This window comes from Cheilinus undulatus, linkage group 9 (assembly GCF_018320785.1).
Source record: "Cheilinus undulatus linkage group 9, ASM1832078v1, whole genome shotgun sequence".
Taxonomy (NCBI): domain Eukaryota; kingdom Metazoa; phylum Chordata; class Actinopteri; order Labriformes; family Labridae; genus Cheilinus; species Cheilinus undulatus.
This window is the reverse complement of record NC_054873.1, coordinates 30872666-30895047: the sequence shown is the minus strand read 5'-3', so window position 1 is coordinate 30895047 and position 22382 is coordinate 30872666. Positions and strand designations below refer to the sequence as shown.

At 39.2% G+C, this 22382-nt stretch overlaps 1 protein-coding gene across 2 annotated transcripts in view; it reads right to left on the bottom strand.

Annotated features, from left to right (window-relative positions):
• ces2b (carboxylesterase 2b) overlaps window positions 1-22382 on the bottom strand; it is a 39883-nt gene that overhangs the window by 2814 nt on the left and 14687 nt on the right. For both annotated transcript variants that reach the window (XM_041795277.1, XM_041795278.1), the window contains exons 13-30: window positions 22168-22360; window positions 21941-22082; window positions 21544-21677; window positions 11167-11320; window positions 10950-11054; window positions 10734-10832; window positions 10475-10618; window positions 8339-8555; window positions 8099-8248; window positions 7936-8008; window positions 7701-7855; window positions 3326-3518; window positions 3099-3240; window positions 2701-2834; window positions 772-925; window positions 553-657; window positions 339-437; window positions 84-227 (exon numbers count right to left, since the gene is read on the bottom strand). In XM_041795277.1, the coding sequence (XP_041651211.1) occupies window positions 84-227; window positions 339-437; window positions 553-657; window positions 772-925; window positions 2701-2834; window positions 3099-3240; window positions 3326-3518; window positions 7701-7855; window positions 7936-8008; window positions 8099-8248; window positions 8339-8555; window positions 10475-10618; window positions 10734-10832; window positions 10950-11054; window positions 11167-11320; window positions 21544-21677; window positions 21941-22082; window positions 22168-22360 (2537 nt within the window). The remainder of the gene's footprint in view (window positions 1-83; window positions 228-338; window positions 438-552; window positions 658-771; window positions 926-2700; window positions 2835-3098; window positions 3241-3325; window positions 3519-7700; window positions 7856-7935; window positions 8009-8098; window positions 8249-8338; window positions 8556-10474; window positions 10619-10733; window positions 10833-10949; window positions 11055-11166; window positions 11321-21543; window positions 21678-21940; window positions 22083-22167; window positions 22361-22382) is intronic.

Here is a 22382-nt window from a genome sequence, read left to right as displayed (position 1 = left end):
AAGTGGCAGGGATTAACATTTAAGACATGAACAAAAGCAAAAATTAATCAGTTTTCAGACTCATGTACTTACATAATACTTACATCAACAAGTAACCAGCCCCCTTCATCATTATTGACGCCGGTCATGAAGGGGATCTTGAGAAGTTCATGCTTATTGAAAAGCTCATCCACAGATTTTCTCAGGAAGTGCCCATCAACATTTATGAGAGGTCTCACGCTCAGATCCTTGAGAAAATAAAAATATGTAGGGAAAAAATGAGGAAGAGACAGCAAAAAAGGACTTTTTTTTTTAAATCCTTTGAGTCCAGTCAATCAGTCAAACATCCTGTAACTCACCATCCCAAGGTCCAAGATTGTTTCAAGATCAAGGTTTTTCATGCAATCAGCAATCTTCTGTGTGCTGTCAAGACTACAGCCCGACATATTTGCAACGTGCTAAGGACAAAAATGTGATTGATATCTCAGCATATCAGAGAACAAAGTTGAGTAGTGATTATGTAGATACTGTGCAATGAGAAGGCTTAAACATAAACAATTCCTAGTAATCTACCTGTGCCATTGGCAGAGGATCATTTGTCATGAGTGAGTCAATTGCAGCGGTACCACTCTCAGCAATGCCGCGGTGGATAAGTCCTTGAGTCAATGGTGAAAGAAGCTATTGATTCAAGCCAAATAAATATTTAAGTTTCTGTGCTGCATACCAACTAAACAGTGACAAAGTTGTAAAATCCTTGCAAAGAAAGGGAATTTTTTGCAGATGGATCCTTACCAGGAGGGACACGCTCACTCCACCAGCAGACTCCCCAAATATAGTAACTAAATCTGGGTTTCCTCCAAAGTTGTGAATGTGCTGCTGGACCCACTTCAGAGCTTGCACCTGGTCCAGGAGGCCAACGTTCCCAGGCATGTGTTCATCTCCAGTGCTAGATGAAGCATACATTCTCAGTCTATCAGGATGTAATATCGCCAGCTCACCCAGTTTTGATTTCATTATTCATTTATGCATTTACAGATCAGATAGGTAATGTGACAAACAGTCAGGCTGAATAGATTTGGGGTTAACCAAGGTTTAAAGTAGTTAGGTAGTCTACTTTCAGTGCTTATTTCTTGAGAAATTACAAGAAATGCAAAACTAGAGTTGTTGGATGCAAAGGCCAACCAGTCAAGTTTCAATTTCTGCCCCTTTGTGTCACCATCTGTATTGCAGTGTAACTGTGACTAGTAAAGAGGATATGCAGTGCATTCAGAAAGTATTGAGACCCCTTCAGTGTTTCAGTTTTGTTATGCTGCAGCCTGATGCTACATTTGAAAAAAAAACAAATTTATTCAAATTAATCCACACTCAGTATGAACTATCCAGTTCATACTTCAGGGCTATGTGTTTAAGTTTTATTTATTTTTTTAAATAGATATTTATATGGTAAACAGTTCAGTTACAATATCATCTATTGTTATTTGATTTAGTGATGAATTTTGAAGTACCAGTTGAGCAACAGAGCAAGGAAAACATAGTGGTTTATTGGCACGTCTGTTTGAATGTCTCTATTTTTCATAACAGTAATTATATTTAGCAAGTACTCAAGTACTCATTCACAAGGATTAACAAGTACTCAAGTACTCTACTGAAACAACGGTTAAATTTAATCTCTTGTATAAAACTGGTTCTATGAAGGGTGCATGAATGCATGATGCAGTGCTTAGCACTAAATATTATTAGTCCATGTGCAGGCTAAGCATTTAATATAAACAAAGTCATTTATTACTTCAGATGATAAAAGGGCTTAGACATATTATGTTAGCCGGTGTTTACAAGATGTTCCCATGAAGTTTTGGGTTACACTAAACTTAAGTTCAGTCAGGAACATTCTCATTGGTGGAGAAGGCTCTGCTCAAAAGATGCTCCCTGGGTTGGTCAAGCAGCATGCTTTGACTTTCCAGGCAGTGCAAAGCTAGAACCCGCATATGAATGGATACATTTATGACAATGCACACTAAATACAATACAACTAGTTCAACTACTTCAGAAGCAATTAATCCATAGTAGCATGAAGTTCAATATGAGGGTACAACACCTTTTATGCTATTAAGGAGGAGGCTGGGGTGGAGGAGGTTAAGCTTTGCCAGCAGCAGCAGCGTGGTGCAGCAGCATTAATGCAAGCAGGGATTATTGAGAAGTGTGTCATATTTAATATACCACTGTGTTGAGAGAAAGAGCTGTGATTGGCTGTGGGAGCTGGAAGGCCATAATTTGGATCAGCTGGCCGTCAGCGTTTAAGGCTGGGCGTGTGGCTATCATGTCCTGCATGAAGTGGCGCTGAACTTCATTTATTATGAGAGTTCAGTGGATGACCACTGACATATTCAGGTGGAAACCAATCCTAAAAGGAATGGCTTCTGGGTTCCTGTAAAAATTTAATAGATTAGGAATATGTGGAGGCCAGATGAAGCCCCCTTGTTGAAAAAGAGGATCCTGCTTCCTTGACAGGCACTATGAACCTTGGAGAGGCTCTGCATCGCAAGTTTAACAATACAGCAATCAGAGAGGCTTTCAAACTGTTCTGCCAACACTGCTAACTTACTCCTTTAAATACAGTGACTGAGCAGAGGAAAACTGAACTGAACTGAAAACTGAGAGCAGTTTTCACAGAATGACCATTGGAATTGTTAAGTGACTTATTACTTTTTTTTTTTTTTTTACCTGAGAAGGCCTAGAACTCCCAGGCGGTACTGGATCAGAACCACCACCACATCCTGGTAAGCAGCCAGGGCAGAGCCGTCATACATAGATGCTGATCCTATAGCAAAACCTCCACCATGGATCCAGACCATAACCTGGAAACATAAGAAAGCACCTTGAACGTTTTTTACTCAGCATAAAGAAAAAAACAGGATTATAAAACCTGAGTTTATAAGAACATTAATTAAAAGATACTCAAGCACAGATTCAATTTCAAACATTAAAGGTATCTAATTTCACTCCTGCTATAAATCTAGGCATTATTCATTGAAGCTGCATCACAAGCTCTTCAAAACCTACTGCATCATGTACCTCACTCAAATCTGCATGTTAGTAACAGTGCTATGAAGGATTCTTACTGGGAGCTTGGCATCATTGGCTCTGTTTGCGGGAGTGAAGATGTTGAGGTAAAGGCAATCCTCTGAAACGTCTGGGAAATCTGCCTTCATGACACCAACTTTTTCAATCAGATCCTTGACCATTGCTCTTGGTTGAATACACCTTAAAAGGAGACATTATGCTTGTAGTTAATGGACTTGGTTTGCTAATGTGGTTTGCATCAATGGAAAATACATGAATCACTTACAAGGGTGGCTGCTTGGTGGCATCTCTCACTCCTCCCCATGCCTCTACAGGCTGAGGTGCAGCCAGTCTCAGAGCAGGGCCCACAGGTGGCTTGGCAAAAGGGATACCCAGGTAGGTATAGGCCCCAGTCTCCTTCCCCTTCACACTCACATACTCACCTTTTAGACTTCCGAGTGCTGTGTGGACCTCAGGAGCTGTCAGGATATAGAAAGTGAGTAACATAATTATTCCCTTAAAGATGTAACAATCAAATTGGTTGTTCTTTAAAAGACTTGCAGACTACATTTTTAGTATACCATTTGAGTGAGCAACTCATGTTTTATCACTAGATTGTTGTTTATGCCATTAACCAAAGAAATCGGACAGTTTATCACATAGTATTATGTTCTTCATTAAATTTTTGGGAATTGACCTCTCAAGGTGTTTTTATTTATTTATTGAACAAAGAAAGCGATTTAAGGAAAACTTTGTGCCCTGGGACAAAAACATTCCTGACTGACTTTTATCATGGGAGGATGTCATGGGCTTGATGTGGCCTGAACATGGGTCACAAAGTAGACTCTTTTTCAGTCAGATGTTTTGTTCCATCTAAGGTCCAAACTGGAACACTTTTCACTTAAAATATAACAGTGGCAGAGACATTTTTGACATTCAGGTAGCAATTCGTCATTGAAGAGACTGCAGTGGGTCCTGAAGCTGCACCAGCTGAGAACCAATGTCCTTGAGTACAGGAGGAGCTCAGCCGCAAGAAGCTGCAGAAAAATATTATGTGTGCCATTTTCACCATTGATGCATTTACAGAAGGATTTACTTGTAGATATCTCCCTAAAGCACAAAAACTGGTTTTATTTAGTGTGGTTTTAGTTGATCTGTTTTTAGTTGCACACCTATCTCGTGTTGTGTTTTTACCTCTACCTGCCATCAAGTTTTCTGTGCTTTTTACTGCTGCTTCTTTAACTGCTCTAAACTCAAATTTTAATACAGAGGAGCTGGTCTCCAATTTTAATGATATCTGCAAGACCACGTTGGATTCTGTTGCTCTAAACAAAACAAAAAAGTCACTTAAATCACTGCAGCCCTAGCTAAATGAAGCCACTGCAGAGTTAAAGAGGGACTGCAGATGGAAAGAAAGAAAAAAAAAAACTGGATTACATGTATTTTATGAGATTTGGAATGATGCATTGAAAAATGATCAAAAAGCAATTCAGAAGCAACAACATCCTTTTATTCTAATATGATCTTATCCAATCGTTCTAATCCCAGCGTTTTATTTAAAGTTTTAGATTCTATCACAAACCTCTCTCCCGGTCATTTTACAGATGTCTCACATGAGACATGTTATTTTTAACATTTTTTTACAGAAAAAATTGACAGCATTAGATCACAGATTTTCCCTCCTGACTTTGTTTTACAACCACACTGACGCTTTTATCACTGTTTTAATCCTATCACTATGCCAATTTTATCACATATTTTATCAAAGATAACTCCAACTACGTGCAGCCTTGACACCATACCAACCAAATTTCTCAAAGAAGTTGACATGGTTGGGCCCAGTATTTTAGCCATTATTGATAGCTTCAATCCTATCTTTTAGACAGAACCTTCGCGGCCACCAAAGTTCAGGGGTGTCAAACTTAAGGCCCGGGGGCCAAATCCGGCACGCGATGCAGTTAGACCTGGCCCACCAGATCATATGATATTTTTATTATAACAGGCCCACTAGTATGAAGTCTGCAGATTTCCTCCAGCAATAAAAATGTAAACTTAACCATGATGATTTATAATATCCTTGTTGAGTCATAAAAATTAGAAAAAGTAAATAATAAAAATAATTTGATAAAAAGTCAGGAATGTGGGAAAGAAATTCATGTTTCCTCTATATTTTCAATTTTGCATCTCACAGTTATGACCAAAAGTTATGGTTTTGACTTTTTATTTCATATTTTAACCTTTACATCTCATAACTTTCACTTTTTATCTCATAGTTGTACAATTTGAAATTTTACAATTAAAATCCTATATTTGACCTTTTAAAATCATGATTTGACTTTTATTTCATGTTTTGACCTTTGCCAACTCCTAACTTTGACTTTTATCAAATCTTTTGCACCTTTTAAAACCATAATTTTTAATTTATCTCAGTTTTTGAATCTTTTAAAATCATAATTTTGACTTTAATCTCACATTTTGACCTTTTTCAACTCCTAACTTTTCGATTTCTAACCTTTTTTACCTTTTAAAATCATGATGTTTAATTTTATCTCAGTATTTGGACCTTTTAAAATCATGATTTTGACTTTTATCTTACGTTTTGACCTTTTTCAACTCCTAACTTTGATTTTATGTTATTTTTTTAACCTTAAAAACTTACAATTTTTTATTTTATTTCATATTTTGACATTTGAAACTCATGATTTCCATGTTTACCTCATAGTTTGTTAAAAATCATGATTTTGAATTTATCTCAGTGTTTGACTTTTAAAATAAATGGTTTCAGTGTTCTATCTCATATTTTGGCTTTTAAAAACATTATTTTGACTTTAAATCTTTATGTTTTTACCTTTTAAACTTAAATATTTGTCTTTTTATCTCAGATTTTGAGTTCTTTACTTACCATTTTCACCTTTTAACCCCAAAATTATTGATCATCAGTGCCAAGTTTTTTACCCCCATAATTAATTTCTGGTGAAAATAAGGTTGGCAATTTATGGTTAAATAACAACCCCGGTAGGCCCTCAGGTTAGACCCAAGTTCAGAATCCGGCCCCTGCTGAGATTGAGTATGACACCCCTGTCATAGGTAATCACACATCTTCCACCTCTCCTATTACCTGTAGTGTACCGCAAGGTTCTATTTTAAGTCCATGTTTTTTCTATTTTTACGCTTCCTTTAGGTTTTATAATTAAAGGTCATAATATATCTTTCCATTTTTATGCAGATGACACACAGATATACCTTCCACTGAGACCTGGTGATTTTACTAGCCTAGGTGCTGTTTCAAAACATGAGCCTGATTAATAGTTTTCTCAGTCCACTCTCTTCTAAGATCAGACCAACTGCAAGAGATTTAGGAGTTACTTTTGATTCAAACCTCACAGTCGAAGCACACGTCAAGAAAATAGTCCAGTCATGCTTCATCCAAATCAGATCCATTTCCAAAATTAAATCCATTCTGCTCCCTGCTGACCTTGAAAAAAATATTCATTCACTCATCTTCTCTTGTCTGGACTACAACAACTCCCTTCTTTTTGGTATCACAAACAAATCACTCTCTCATCTCCAACTGGTCCAGAACACAGCAGCTAGGCTTTTAACTGGTTTTAACTGACAACATCACACCACCCCTATCCACGCTTCCCACCACTGGCTTCCTGCTACTTTTAGAATTGATTTTAAGATTTTACTGATCACTTTTAAAGCTCTAATGGGTCTAGCACCAGGTTACATTTGTGAAATGCTGACCCCTTATGAGCCAATGCACAGCTATAGATCCTCAGGCAGGTGCTTCCTAGTGGTTCCAAAGTCGAGGCTAAAAGCTAAAGGAGACAGGGCTTTTGCTGTCAGAGCCCCTCATATTTGGAACTACTTGCCCAAGGAGATAGGGCTAGCAGATTACTTACAGCTAACTTTTACAGACTTGATTTTATGTCATATCTCTTTTAACCATTTACTTATTTTAATTCTTCTCTTTTATTTACTCTGTTGCTCTTATCCTATTTTTCATATATTTTTAAACCCTTCGTTATTATCTCATGTCTACTTACTTTATGATTATTTACTCAATTTCTACTTACTTGTTCCCTTTTTTCTTACCTGTTTATTTTGAATCCTCCTATTTTGTTTTATCCCCACCGATGTGATGCCATCATCTTCATCTTCATGTCCTTGGTTGTTTGTTTGAATATGTGTATACAATTCTCTTATTCTCCCATATATTATATCATCTGCCCTATTATCACAGGAATCTTATCATGTCTCACTGGCTCTTATATTTTTGATTTTTATCACTGACTACTTTCACTAACTAAAATCTACTTGTGTCATTTTCATTTTTGTCTTTCCCCCGATGTGTCCACATCTGTTCTTTTCCTCACTTTTGAAGTCACAGAGCTCTTTTGTTCTGCTCTGATTGTCGATGTTTATTTTTCCCTGTTTTTATGTTTTTGCTGTCTGTTAAGCACTTTGTATATGTCCACTTGTTTTTAAAGGGGCTATATAAATAAAGTTATTATTATTATCATTATTATTCTATGTCTAATGTGTTTCCAGCTGATTTTTTGGTGATTCAACCTGGAATCAATTGCAAAATTCACAAGGTAGAGAAAGGAGAGAAGACTGTATCTACAGCTCATTATGATCTATGTTTTCTTTACACTGTTTCATCTTGTTTGGGAGGGTCTGACTCAGGAAGTCGAAGCGGTCCTTCTTCAGCTGCTGACCAGTTGTCTGCTCCTTCAAATCAATTTTCAGGTACTTTTCTTCTGCTCCATACTTTGGCCAGTGAACAAGACCTTCCCCATTAGGAGACCTACACACCACAGCGTACGAGTTATAATAGGTTGATCTCATTTAAACATCAGTATTACCTTTATGAAGCCTGACTCCTACCCTGTGCGAGCAAAGTTGCCCCAGTAGCTCATCACGATTTTGCTCAACTCTTCCTCCTCTTCAGGGCATGCATCTAAAATGTAATGAATATCTAGTTAAACACTTGAACCAGGGAGGTGACAGACTTCTGGTGGTTAGTAAAAAAGAATTATATTACACTTACCTTTTAATGTCACATGTTTAGTTGTGAAGCAAATCCCAAACACTGTAAAGATTTCATCTCCATGGTCAGCTTTCACAAAGCTAGGCCTATTTGACTGCAGGAACTGGGGGGGATGCTGGTACTCATACAGATACACAGGTGCACCAGCATCTAAAAGAAGTCACAAATAGATATCTCACACTTGTTTATGCAAAATGTGTCAGTTAACTATTTTTTTCCTGAAAATGTTCTATTATATACCTCTGTGGGCATTTGCACACTTGATGGCTGGAACCAAGAATGTCATATCTCCAAGTAGCTCAGTATACCCATTTCGATTCTTCACAGGATCTTCACCATTTCCCATATATTCATTAATGAGCAAATCTGAGAGGACTGGATCAGGGTAAAAGATAGAGAGCAAGCTCTTGACAGTCTCCAGGTCGAGTCCCCCTGTCCAGTTTTTAGGAGCCATGAACTGAGGGAGGAAGTGGCAGGGATTAACATTTAAGACATGAACAAAAACAAAAATAAATCAGTTTTCAGACTCAATGCCAAACAAGGTTTGTCAAGACGAAAAAAAATAAAATTTCCCAAAAACTAGTTTTTAAAGCATGCATTTGTTTTGTCAGAATGTAAATTTTGTATTTTGGTATTGAGGATGCAGACATAGGCTGTGTCTAAAACCACACACTCATTCCCCACTACCTATCCACTCTATAGTGAGCAGCATATAGTGGACTATGTAGTGGACTCAACTACAAACACAAAAATGATTTTGGACACTACTCCAACTGTGGGCGATGACATCATCGCCATCTCATAATTAAAACGTTTAGCAACGTTTAGCATGTCTTGTAATCATCATAGGGAAAAAGTTACTTCATTTTATATCTTAACATTTTCTTACAGATCAAATTCTGTGGTGAAAACCAACAAACAAAAAAGTATTAAAAAAAAGTTTTTATACGTGTTCCTGTGTTCCTCTCGTTTGTCCGTCATGTTTGAGAGCAGGAACCGCGATGCATAATGGTAAATATTGCTTGGCTAGTGACCATTGGTTGTTCACTACTTTTCACAATGCATTGTGGGACAGAATGAGTGTACTATATAGTGAATAACAATGCTCACTCAGAATTCAGACCCCACTACAAAATGTTTTTTTACTATATAAGTAGTACACCATGTACAGTGAATGGGGAGTGATTTCGGACACAGCCATAACTTCTACTATGAGAGACAGGATGGCTCACAGCAACAGCCCCAGGGTTCATATTCCCAAGGTACTCCCCACATGATCCCTTGAGGGACATGATTGTAGGACTTCTCCAGGTAGATTAAGGAGTTCCTCAAAGTGATCTTTGGGTCAACAGTCCAGACCAGCACTTCTCCACTCCTGTTGAGAACATGTTTATGTTGTATGTGAACATGTTCTCTCAGACAATGAGATTTCCAGAACATCTTTGGAGAACCCTAAAAGTTCTCCCAATAAAATTAATCACACACCAGGCTTTTTGTTTCTACAACTGCCAATCCATGGCCCCCAAGCCATTACATCCTGTCTGCTGCTTTCAGAGACCCCAGAGTAAGCCAAGCCCAAAAGGTCTCCTTCTTCAGCCTGATGACCTCCACCAGTGGGTTTTCAGGCTGCCATCATGAAAGGCACCAGTTGTCCTCTTGATGCAACCACTCCCAGTATGGAAGCTTTAAATATGGACCACTTGGTCTCCATGTCCCCAACCTCCCCCAGGTAGCACAAAACTTCTTATGGATGGGAGTTGAAAAACCTTTTAGGCAGGGACCTCCACCTGAAGTTCTCAGTTCTTTTCACAAACTGTTCAGGATACCAGGTCTGTCTGACAGCCTACTCCACCATCTGATCCAACTTGATCCTGGAGTGATCCAGAGGCTGGACTCACTCCAGGACCACACCCAGACTCCAAGAAGGTTGTGTTCTCCAAACTGCTGTTTGGTGTGTAAGGACAACCAACAGTCAGGGCTTTAATCCTGTTACTTTCAGTCATAGAAATACTTCTCATTTCCTTCAGGGAAGGAAATGTTAATACCAAACATTTCCCAGACATAAAGGTTACTTAATAAAATCATTTTATCCTAGCCTAACAGAAATCACATAAAGTTGTGAATAAATCCCATATTTAAAAATATTCAGTGATTAACTCTTGAAAATAGTTCTAAACAGCAAGTTTCTTCTTATTACATCTTTAATTAGCATCACAAAGTTCTGATTATTGATAAAATATGATTTTTTTTAATAGGTGTCAAATGGTGTACCCAGTTACACCATCTTAATTATATTCACTCCTTTTAGATATTATTAAAACTTTTGGTTACTTTAAAACATGCGTCACGTCATTGACCCACTTACATGATACTTACTTCAGCAAGTAACCAGCCCCCTTCATCATTATTGATGCCGGTCATGAAGGGGATCTTGAGAAGTTCATGCTTATCGAAAAGCTCATCCACAGGTTTTCTCAGGAAGTGCCCATCAACATTTACGAAAGGTCTCGCGCTTTGATCCTTGAGAAAATAGAAAAATGTGAAGGGAAAAAATGAGGAAGAGAGAGCAAAAAAGGATCAAAACATTTTTTTATCATTTGAGTCCAGTCAATCAGTCAAACATCGGATAACTCACCATCCCAAGGTCCAAGATTGTTTCAAGATCAAGGTTTTTCATGCAATCAGCGATCTCCTGTGTGCTGTCAAGACTACAGCCCGACATATTTGCAACGTGCTAAGGACAAAAATGTGATTGATATCTCAGCATATCAGAGAAACAAAGTTGAGTAGTGATTATGTAGATACTGTGCAATGGAGAAAGCTTAAAAATAAACAACTCCTGATAATCTACCTGTGCCATTGGCAGAGGATCATTTGTCATGAGTGAGTCAATTGCAGCGGTACCACTCTCAGCAATGCCGCAGTGGATAAGTCCTTCAGCCAATGGTGAAAGAAGCTGTTGATTCAAGCCAAATAAATATTTAAGTTTCTGTGCTACATACCAACTAAACAGTGACAAAGTTGTAAAATCCTTGCAAAGAAAGAGTTTTATGCAGACGGATCCTTACCAGCAGGGACACACTCACTCCACCAGCAGACTCCCCAAATATAGTAACTGAATCTGGGTTTCCTCCAAAGTTGTGAATGTGCTGCTGGACCCACTTCAGAGCTTGCACCTGGTCAAGGAGGCCAACGTTCCCAGGCATGTGTTCATCTCCAGTGCTAGATGGAGCATACATTTTAATATATCAGGATGTAATATCGGCAGCTCACCCAGTTTTGATTTCTTCATACGTTCAAGAATTCACAGATCAGATATGTAGCTAATGTGACAAACAGTCGGGCTGAATAGATATGGGGTTATCCAAGGTTTAAAAGTAGTTAGGTAGTCTACTTTCAGTGCTTATTTTTTGAAGATTTACAATCAGTGTGAAACTAGAGTTGTTGGATGTAAAGGCAAACCAGTCAAGTTTCAATTTCTGCCCCTTTGTGTCATCATCTGTATTACAGTGTAACTGTGGCTAGTAAAGAGGATATACAGTGCATTTAGAAAGTATTCAAACCTCTTCATTGTTTTTAGTTTTGTTATGTTGCAGCCTAATGCCACATTCGAAAAAATTTAATTCTATCCAAATTAATCCACACTAAGTATGTCATCATGGCAAAGTGAAAACAGAATTTTAAACATTTTTGAATTTTTTTTTAAATATTTGTTTGGCTTCTATTGAAACTCCAAGCAGGCTGCCATGTGTCTTGCACTGAAGACAGACTTACATCTGGCAACTCTGCTTAACGACCAGATCAGTGGAGGGCAGCAGTGCTGCTTGTCCTTCTGAAACTTTGCAGTCAGAGTGACCATCAGAAACTTGTTCACCTATCTAACTTAAGCCCTTTTCCCAATTGCTCAGTTGACACCAGCTCTTGGAAGAGGCCTGGTTGTGACAAACCTCATCCATTTGAGAATTATGAAGGCAACTGTGCTCTTAGGAACTTTTAGTGCAGCACAATTTTTTGTAGTCTTCCCCAGATCTGTCTTTAAGCAATCCTGTCTTTGAGCTCTGCAGGCAGTTCCTCTGACCTCATGATCATGTCCAATCAATTTAATTTACGACAGGAGACTTCAATCAAGGTGTAGAAATATTCCAGCAAAGATTCAGACTAATGGGAGGCAACTGAACTAAATATAAACTACTTTTGCTTAGGGTCTGAATACTTATCATGTCAGTGTGATATTCTAATTTTTTCTTTTTAATAAATTTGCAAAAAAGTAAAAGCCTGATCAGTCTGTTTCCATGGTAACTCATGTTTTCACACGGTACTTTTATTCTGAAATGTTAACGGGATAGTTTCTCTGCTGTTGCAGTAACATGCAAAGTTGTTTTGGCGTTTAACTTTCCTTTTGTTTCTACTCGATGTAAATGATTTTTAAAAACTGGATTACAAGAGATATTAACTCAAATGTGATCTCCATCTCTGCTTGAAAAATGTTGTTGTAAATTTCCACCAAATGCGTGATGGGAAATAATCTCAAAAGAAATCATATTCTAGTCTTGTAGTTAGTGACCCACAGTCTTTGCAAAGTCTTACCCTGAGACTAAAAACTCAGTGGCTTGCCAACAAATTGTCTTTAGATGTGAGGTGGTCTCAGATGTCAGTCTTTTTAGAGTCTTTTAAAAGTTTAAACAAAGTCCTCAGATGTAAGGCTGGCATTAGTCACATACTGTATATAACTCTTGCTCTGTTTGATACTTCCTGACTGTCAGAGGCAGAACCAACAAATTCAGGTGGGAACCCATCCTAATAGGAATGGCTTCTGGGTTCCTGTAAAAGTTCAACAGATTAGGGATAACTGGAGGCCAGATGAAGCCCCCTAGTTGAAAAAGAGGATCCTGCTTCCTTGGCAGGTGCTATGAACCTTGGAGAGGCTCTGCATTACAGGGAAACAGGGCCTCTCTGCCAATTTGAGATGGCCAGCAGGGGCATTGGTTGATTTGCTGGACACTGTAGTCTCATTGTCTCCATTAAAGACAGCCACCAAGGGCAGTGTGTGGAAGACTTTAATGCAAACGGGTTATCTCTGCTGTGCCATGTTTGCACAGTATTCCAGAGTCCCTTCATCCCAAGAGATAAGCTGAGGCCCCTGGCAGTTACATGGAAAATCATGGACAAGGCCTTTGTGTTCCTGCTGAAGTGGCAGATTCAATCTGGTACTGCAATAGTACAGCTAAACAGCTGGCTTTGTACTGGCGTGGGCAAGAATAGATGCTAATATGGTAGAATTTGATGCCGTGTGTAGTATATTGCCAGAAACTTGAAAGGATTTATTTGTCGCATTTTTTGTGAAGGTTCTCATTCATCAAATCCATGGTAATCCAAAACTTTGGTCCAAAGGGGGTCAACTGGACTTGAATTTGGTATTTGAATCTAAGAACCTCGATAGGTCCAGTCTCCACCCTTTGGACCATGATTTGGTTATGTGTTGTGTCATTTAGCATGCTATCCAGCACCCATTTAGCACATCAGGCAGTACACATCAAGGACCTGGCACAAAAGCAATGAATGACCCTCGGCCACTTTCTCCATGAGAGTTTGGGTCTGTCTAGAAAATGTAGAGATTCTAAGTATATGGTTGGTGAAGCGTCAGATAAAAAACCCAAACAAACAAAAAAATGTCTTGTATGTCCTGTATATACACCATGTTCATCATGATCATCATACTGTGAAGAACTGTGTGACTGGTTCAGAGCACAGACGGGTTTGTGCAGATAAAGGCATAATGAGGAAGGTTTCTGCCAGAAAAAATCATCCGCTTAAGAAAACAGCTGCTAAAATGTCATTACAAAGCAGCAAACAGGTATTTGAAGCTGCTGGTGCCTCTGGAGCCCCACAAACCTCAAGGTGTAGGATCCTCCAAAATGGGGGTCAGGAACCCGTGGCTCCAGAGACAAATGCGGCTCTTTTGCCCCTCCCGGGTGGCTCTTTGCAGCTGTGCCAGAAATTTGAAATAAAGGAAACTTGCCCTATTTTTTTTACATTTAACGAATATTTTTTTCTAATGCTATATTGAGATATTGTATACTTTATCCATCAAATATTTAGCTCTTTCATCCAATTACAACTTCATATTTACAAATAGGCCTATTTTATCACCTTCGATATGCGTCATATCGTGCCTCTGTGGCGTAGCAAGTATTGGCCATTTCCTGTATTGGGAACAAAGGTCAGGACGTCACAATGACACCTGAAGCAGGAGTTTTGTGCTCATAATGCGAGTTAAGTTTTGAATATCTGAAATCTGGTTTAGCAGCAAGAGGGAAGGTCAAAGTGGGAAAAAGACAATCAACTTTAAAAAGTTTCATACTAAAGCAGTGCGTACATTGGACTAAAGTAGTGTCAGCGGAGAATGTGAATGTTGATAATGTCAAAAACAGCATTAAAAACAAAGACAAGCTCACACTTAACAGCATCAGTCAGAGAGAAAGGAGGCCAAGGGATCAAATAAACAGGTAAGCTCATGTTTTATTGTTATTCTCTACTCTGCTGCATTGAAGTCGTTCTTATCATTTAGAGGATTGATACATTTGATGATGTTTTAAATATTTTTAGGGGTGCAATGAATGTAAGGTACAGTGTATGACAGTGTATGTGCATTTGTGCTGTAAAAGATGAGACTGCTGATGTTCATGCCAAAAATGTCACGTGTGTTAATGTGGTGCTGTCCATGGTGCTGACATAGAGAAGGAGAAAGGCTGTAAACAGCTGATTCTACTCTCTTGTGGGTATTTGGAGTGATTATGGTGATCGCTCCGGTTTGTCCTTCTGACTGTATTGTTGATATAGTCTGTGACCCAGTGATCATGGATGCTATTGTTTATTGATCAGGCCAAATGCGTCTCTCCTACTGTGTTCCTGAATGTGATGTAGACAGACAGCAGCATAGAGAGAGGAGATGAAGTGGAGAAGGTTTTATCCATAGGTGAGCAGCAGGCTACTACAATATTCTGCATTAACTCTGTCTGACAGCAGGTGTAAGAAGTGTGTTTTGATGACTAAAGACATAATGATGATGATGATTATATTAGTATCATTAAGTATAAAAACAAATAATCACTTGCTGATAATAGCACTTATAGACAAAAAATATGCACACAGTTGTGTTTTTTCTTTTGAATGGACAAGGCTGTACGTTGGATGAGCGACTCAGTGGAGGACGGGGCATGGACCTACCCTCTGGGGTCAGAACTAGAGCTAGGAGTAGAATGAATGCACCGATGGAGGAAAGGAATAGAGTTATAAATAAAACAAAGCTCCAGATTTGTCATAGTGGTTGGCAGAAAGTAACATCAGTCATAGGCCTTAGAACGCATCAGGGGCGAATGAAGTGTTTGATAAAAGGAGTGCAGGGTCGCCGCATCGATCAGTACTTCCTGAGAAGTCAGTCAAGTCAGTCGGCTGAAGTCCAGCGGCAGGTAGAAAACCACAGTCCGCAGGATATCAGTAGCTCTGGCACTGCAGAGGAGGGGGATAGCCTGGGCAGAAGGGATGTGGATGACACTGAGGACGGCCTGCCAATCAGAGGGAGAACCTTTGAGCATAAAGCCAAAGTCAAATGGCCTAAGGCAAGTGAGAGGAAAGAATGGGAGGCAGTTAATAGGGACCTAGCAATGTCGTTAGAAAGGATCAAGGGAATGGTGGTAAACAAGCTAGAGAAGATAGGAGATTTAATATATGCAAATGGTGTAGAAAGGTTTGGAGTGCATAACAGAAACAGGATTGAGAGAGTGAAGCCAGCTAAATCTAGAAGACAGAAAGAGATAGATAAATTAGTAAAGGAGACAAGACAGATAAGGAAATAGTGGAGGAAGGCTACAGAAGAGGAGAGAGAGGGAATTAATGTCTTACAGGAGGAGCTAAGAAATAGGCTAGTGACACTTAGAAGGGCAGAACAACTAAGGAGGAAAAGGAGGCAGAGGGAGTGGGCAAGGACAGCATTTTATAGGGATCCTTTTAAGTTTACTAAAGGGTTGTTCATTCAGGAAAAGAGAGGGCAGCTTAAAGCATCAAAGCAAGAGGTAGAGGATTATTTAAAAAGAACGCATTCAGCTCCAGGACAGAACAGGGAGTTGGGCCTCCCACCCGATTTCTTCACTGAGCGCTGATCCTCTCTATAGGGCACAAGTATCTTGTGTTTCATTCTAATATATTATAATTCTAAACCCACAAGTTGGTCAAAAGGAAAATTATGATTAAAATGCCAAGTAAGAATAAAATAACAACCGAGCAGAAAGTTATCAGTGTGATCAAACATATCAGTGGATGGACATCAGTCAGTTATGCTGATAGAAAAAGACTTGGGCTAACTGACTGCGTCACCTTCATTGGAAGGTTCAAATGTGTGTTGCAGCTCTTCAAAGATTTTCTGGAATGGTGTACGGGCAAAAATGGCTCTTTCAACCAAAAGGTTATTGACCGCTGCTCCAGTGACTTGCAGTCGTGCAAAAACCTACTATTCAGCCACCTCATACCAATGCTCACAAGCAGAAACAGTTGCAGTGGGCCAGAAATACATGAAGACTCATTTTCAAACAGTCTTGTTTACTGATAAAAGCCGTGCAACCCTGGATGGTCCAGATGGATGGAGTAGTGGATGCTTGGTGGATGTCCCAATAAGGCCGCGAAGTCAGCAAGGAGGGGGCGGAGTCATATTTAGGGCCAGAATCATAGGGAAAGAGCTGGTAGGCCCCTTAGGGTTCCTGAAGGAGTGAAAATGACCTTGGCAAAGTATATAGAGTTTCTGACTGACCACTTTCTTCCACGGTACAAAAAGAAAAACCATGCCTTCTGTAGCAAAATTATCTTCATGTATGACAATGCACCATCTCATGCTGCAAAAAATACCTCTGTGTCATTGGCTGCTAGGGGCATAAAAGGAGAGAAACTCATGGTGTGGCCCCCATCCTCCACAGACTTCAAACCTATTGGGAACCGTTGGAGCATCCTCAAGCAAAAGATCTATGAGGGTGGGAGGCAGTTCACATCAAAACAGCAGCTCTAGGAGGCTATTCTGACATCTTACAAAGAAATTTTAAGCAGAAACTTTGCAAAAACTCACAAGTTCAATGGATGCAAGAATTGTGAAGGTAATATCAAAGAAGGGCCTTATGTTTTTGTTTAATTTTTAAAATTTTTTTAACCAGGAAAACCTCATTGAGATCAAAAATATCATTTACCAGAGTGTCCTGGACAACAAAAGCAGCAGCACAATGAACAGAGTTACAGATATGAAAAATAACAGTTATAAACACAGATCAAACAAATCACAGAGCACAAAGTCATTGGTCAAAACATCTACAACTTGAAGCATCCTCCTCCAATGCCTTCAATCTACTTTTAAAAAGATTTAAAGAGACCATCTCCCCTAGACATAGAGTCTCATGCAGTAGATACCAGGCTGCTGGAGCCAAATACCTGAAACTCCTTTTACCCATTTCAAGACGGACTTTGGGAACAGAGAGCAAAAATAAGTGTTGTGACTGAGTCACAGAGCGAAGACTGTAACTTCCATAACTTTTCAAATGAATAAGATCACACAAATATGATGGAAGCAGATTTAGTAAAGCCTTATAAATAAAGACATGCCAATGGTTTAGCCTACGCTTTGAAAAAGAAGGCCAGCCAACCATACAGGTTACAATGATGAGTTAAGGACTTAAGGTTTGTTATAAACCTTGGCGCTCCATGATACACAGTATCCAAAGATTTAAGGCATTGAGAAGATGCATGCATGTATAAAACATCACCATAGTCAATTAAATGAATAAAAGTGGCAGAAAAAAGTCTTTTCTTAGCAGTAAATGAAAAACAATACTTATTTCTAAAATAAAATCTAAGCCGCAACTTTAACTTCTTAACAATTTGCTCAACATGAAGCTTAAAAGTCAAAGAATCATCAATCAAGAATCCAAGATATTTATAAGAAGGCACAACCTCAACTATATCACCCTGAGACGTAGTGACAGAAGGCAGGTTCAGTGATTTTCTCTTTGAGTTTGAGAACATCATCAGTTTGGTTTTGTCAAGATTCAGAACCAATTTCACTTCACACAAAGAGTCCTGTACAATATCAAAAGCCCCCTGTAGGTGACAGAGAGTCTGATGCTGTGTAGGAGCAGAGCAATAAATTACAGTGTCATCAGCATATAAATGAACATTTGCATTGGGAACATTTTGACCGATACTGTTGATATAAAGTGTAAACAACAGCGGTCCCAAGACTGAGCCTTGAGGCACACCATTTTTAACTTCAAGATATTTAGAGGTGAATCCCTCAGCCTGCATACATTGTATTCTGTCTGATAGATAATTTTCAAACCTACAAACAGGATGTACAGACATACCAACACAGCGCAGTCTATCTTTCAGAATGACATGGTCCACTGTATCAAAAGACTTCAATAGATCAATAGATCAATAAAAAGCACTTCACAGTGCTCCTTGTTGTCCAAGGACACAACAAAATCATTTACAACTTTCAAGGCAGCAGTGGTTGTACTGTGCTTCTTTCTAAAACCTGACTGATAATCAGCCAAGACACTGTTAATTGTTAAAAATTCTTTAGGTTGGTCACTTACTAGAGATTCCAAAGTCTTCGCTAAGACTGAAAGTTTAGAGATGGGCCTGTAGTTGTTCACAAGAGAGGGGTCACCACCTTTTAACAGGGGGAGAACAAAGGCAGATTTCCAAATACGGGAATGTCGGTCGAGGAAAGATTAAAAATATACCACAAAGGTTTAGCAATAAAATCAGCTGCCAGTTTAAAAAAATAATAATGTTCAAGATTGTCCGGCCCTGCTGGTTTCCTAACATTTAAAAGTTTGAGGGCTCGGTGCACCTCACCGACAGTAAACAGCCTAAAAGTAAACTCTTGAAGAGCAGGAACAGTTGCCTGATGTGCAGAACTGACTGATGTTTTTGTTTGCACATGATTTATAGAGTCAAACAGTGACCCTGAGGCAATAAAATGATCATTAAACAAATTTAACATTGTGGCTTTATCAGTGATTGTTTTGGAATCATGAGCAATACAAGGGGGCAACTCAATACTTTTCTTATTCCCAGAGAGGGATTTTATAGACTTCCAAAAAAGCCTTGGATTGTTCAGGCTGTCTAATGTTTCCCTGAGAAAGTGCTCCACTTTAGCATTTTTAATTGCCACAGTACATTTGTTCCTCAGGCGTCTAAAATGCAACCAATCTGAATTTAGCCCAGAACCCCTGGCTCTAGCCCAGTCTGCATCTCTTTCATGCAACAGCTTAAACAAGTCAGGGGTAAACCACAGAGTCTCACCAGCTTTTACTCTGAACTTCTTGAAGGGAGCATGTTTATCAATAATACCAAGGAAACCACCATAAAAATAGTTCCATGCACATTCAACATCATCAATTAGGCCAATTCTCTCCCAGTCAAAGGTAAGGAGATCATAAAAAAATGCCTGTTCAACAAAACACTTCAGATTTCTCCTTAAAATTAGACATGGCTTTGTTTTAGGAATTTTTGTGTTCCTCACTGTGGCGATCATGCAATGATCACTCAGGTCATTTAGAAAGATCAAAACAGGAGAATACTTATGAGGAACATTAGTTATAATCAGATCAAGTGGAGATGATTTTTCAGGACATTTAATATTTGGTCTGGTAGCCTTTTCAACTATTTGGAAAAGACTGAGTGAATTACACTGAGATTTGAAATCATCAGACAAAGAATTCAACCAGTTCCAGTTAAAATCACCAATGATAACAATTTCATTATGATTCAATTCAGACAAAAGGTTTACAAAAGAGGAAAGTGCATCACTGAGTGCTGAAGGTGGTCTGTAACAACCCACTACAGTGATGTGTTGCTGTTTAGAGACCTCAAGATCAAGAGCCAGAAACTCCAATTGCTTACTCAAGGACTTAGATACAAAACTTTAACATGAAACCTATTGTTCACAAAAATGGCAATGCCCCCTCCCCTACTAGATTGATCAGCCCTAAAAACATTGTATCCATCAATATAAATGTCTTTGTCCATAACAGATTTACTCAACCATGATTCAGAAATAACAATCACATCAGCGTCAGTTGAATGCACTCAAATAAGCTGCTGATCAATCTTAGAAATTAAACTGCGTACATTCAAATGGATAGTCTGTGATTTAAAATCAGCAGGAGTATTAAATCCTGAGACTCCCTCCGTGTTAAACAGTTCCACATCAGCTGGCCCAGGATAAGGCTGAACGTTTCCAGGAATCAGCAACAACATGAAATAAATAATTTCTGTGTTGCCATCCTGGAAGGTGCCTCCAGTTTAGAATTTGTGATATTAATATTGTTATCACCCATGCTGCCAGTACATATAAAATAGCTTTTCAACATCATAAGGCAAGGTAGATGAATGTCTAATATGGAGTTCGAAAACTCCGCCACTGAGCTCGTTGGTTTGAGTTCGTGTGCCTCAGAGAAAAGTACGCTGGTAAGCGCACCGGGTATGACAGGCGGAGAGTGAGCCTTCCCCGGCACACTCTCCAGACAAAGATCGATGAGCCCAAAGCTCCAGGGCAGTAGAACAATGGCCAATTACTCAGGTCACAGCATCGCAGCACATTTGTTGCTTTAAAAGTCACGACAGTTAGCCTCCAAAGCCAAAGGCTCACTGCTGATGCAGCACAGCAACAGGCTGCCTGCACAGAGCAGAAGACCTAGCCACAGGTAGAGCCAAGCGGGAGAGAGGTGCTAGTAGCACCGGGTTACTCACAGACAACGAGCAGAGACAGTCCCTCTGATCCTACCGTCAGTAGGCAAACAGGCAGCAGGATCCAAGTTAACATGTAACTTTGCCTGTTAAGATGTTTTTGATTAAAATAGCTTTTGATTTCAGTAAATATGACCTCTAACACTGCAAATTCAACAAATGACCATTTTCAGTTTTCTTTGTAAAAAACTTGCATATCAATAGATAAAGATATCAAATTTCTATAAAAGGTTATCTTCTGTCATTACTGGTTATGACTGGACTCAGCAAATGCATAGTTGTAGACTTAACACATGAACTCTAGCCTGTATAACAGCCCAGACATGTTTTTCTTTACATTACATTTTTCTATTTAAGCTCTGCATCAAGTTGTTTTTACAAACATTGGAATACTGACTGTATGTATATGAACTCTGACCTGTTTGCCTGCCTCTCCCTTTTAACGTAAGTTACATCAGTATGTGTTGGGAAAGTTAGAAAGTTTAACAATACAGGAATCAGAGAGGCTTTCAAACTGTTCTGCCAACACTGCTAACTTACTCCTTTAAATACAGCAACTGAGCAGAGGAAAACTATACCACTGAAAGCAGTTTTCACAGTATGACCATTTGAATGGTTTAGTGACTGATTACTTTTTTTTTTTTTTTTTTTACCTGAGAAAGCCCAGAATTCCCAGGCGGTACTGGATCAGAACCACAACCACATCCTGGTAAGCAGCCAGGGCAGAGCCATCATACACAGATGCTGATCCTATAGTAAAAGCTCCACCATGGATCCAGACCATAACCTGGAAACACAAGAAAGCACCTTGAACTTTTTCACTCAGCATAAAGAAAAAAACAGGATAATAAAACCTGAGTTTATAGGAACATTGATTAAAAGATACTCAACTACAGACTCAATTTCAAACATAAAAGTTGTCCATTTTCAGCCCTGCTCCAAATCTAGGCATTATTCATTGAAGCTGCATCAGTGACTCTTCAAAACCAACTTCATCAAGTACCTCACTCAAATCTGCATGTTAGTAACAGTGCTATGAAGGATTCTTACTGGGAGCTTGGCATCATTGGCTCTGTTTGCAGGAGAGTAGATGTTGAGGTAAAGGCAATCCTCTGAAACGTCTGGGAGATCTACGTTCAAGCCACCCATTTTGTCAAACAGATCCACGAGCATTGCTCTTGGCTGAATACACCTTAAAAGGAGACATTATGCTTGTAGTTAATGGGCTTGGTCTGCTAATGTGGTTTGCATCAGCTGAAAATACATGAATCACTTACAAGGGTGGCTGCTTGGTGGCATCTCTCATTCCTCCCCATGCCTCTACAGGCTGAGGTGCAGCCAGTCTCAGAGCAGGGCCCACAGGTGGCTTGGCAAAAGGGATACCCAGGTAGGCATAGGCCCCAGTCTCCTTCCCCTTCACACTCACATACTCACCTTTTAGACTTCCGAGTGCTGTGTGGACCTCAGGAGCTGTCAGGATATAGAAAGTGAG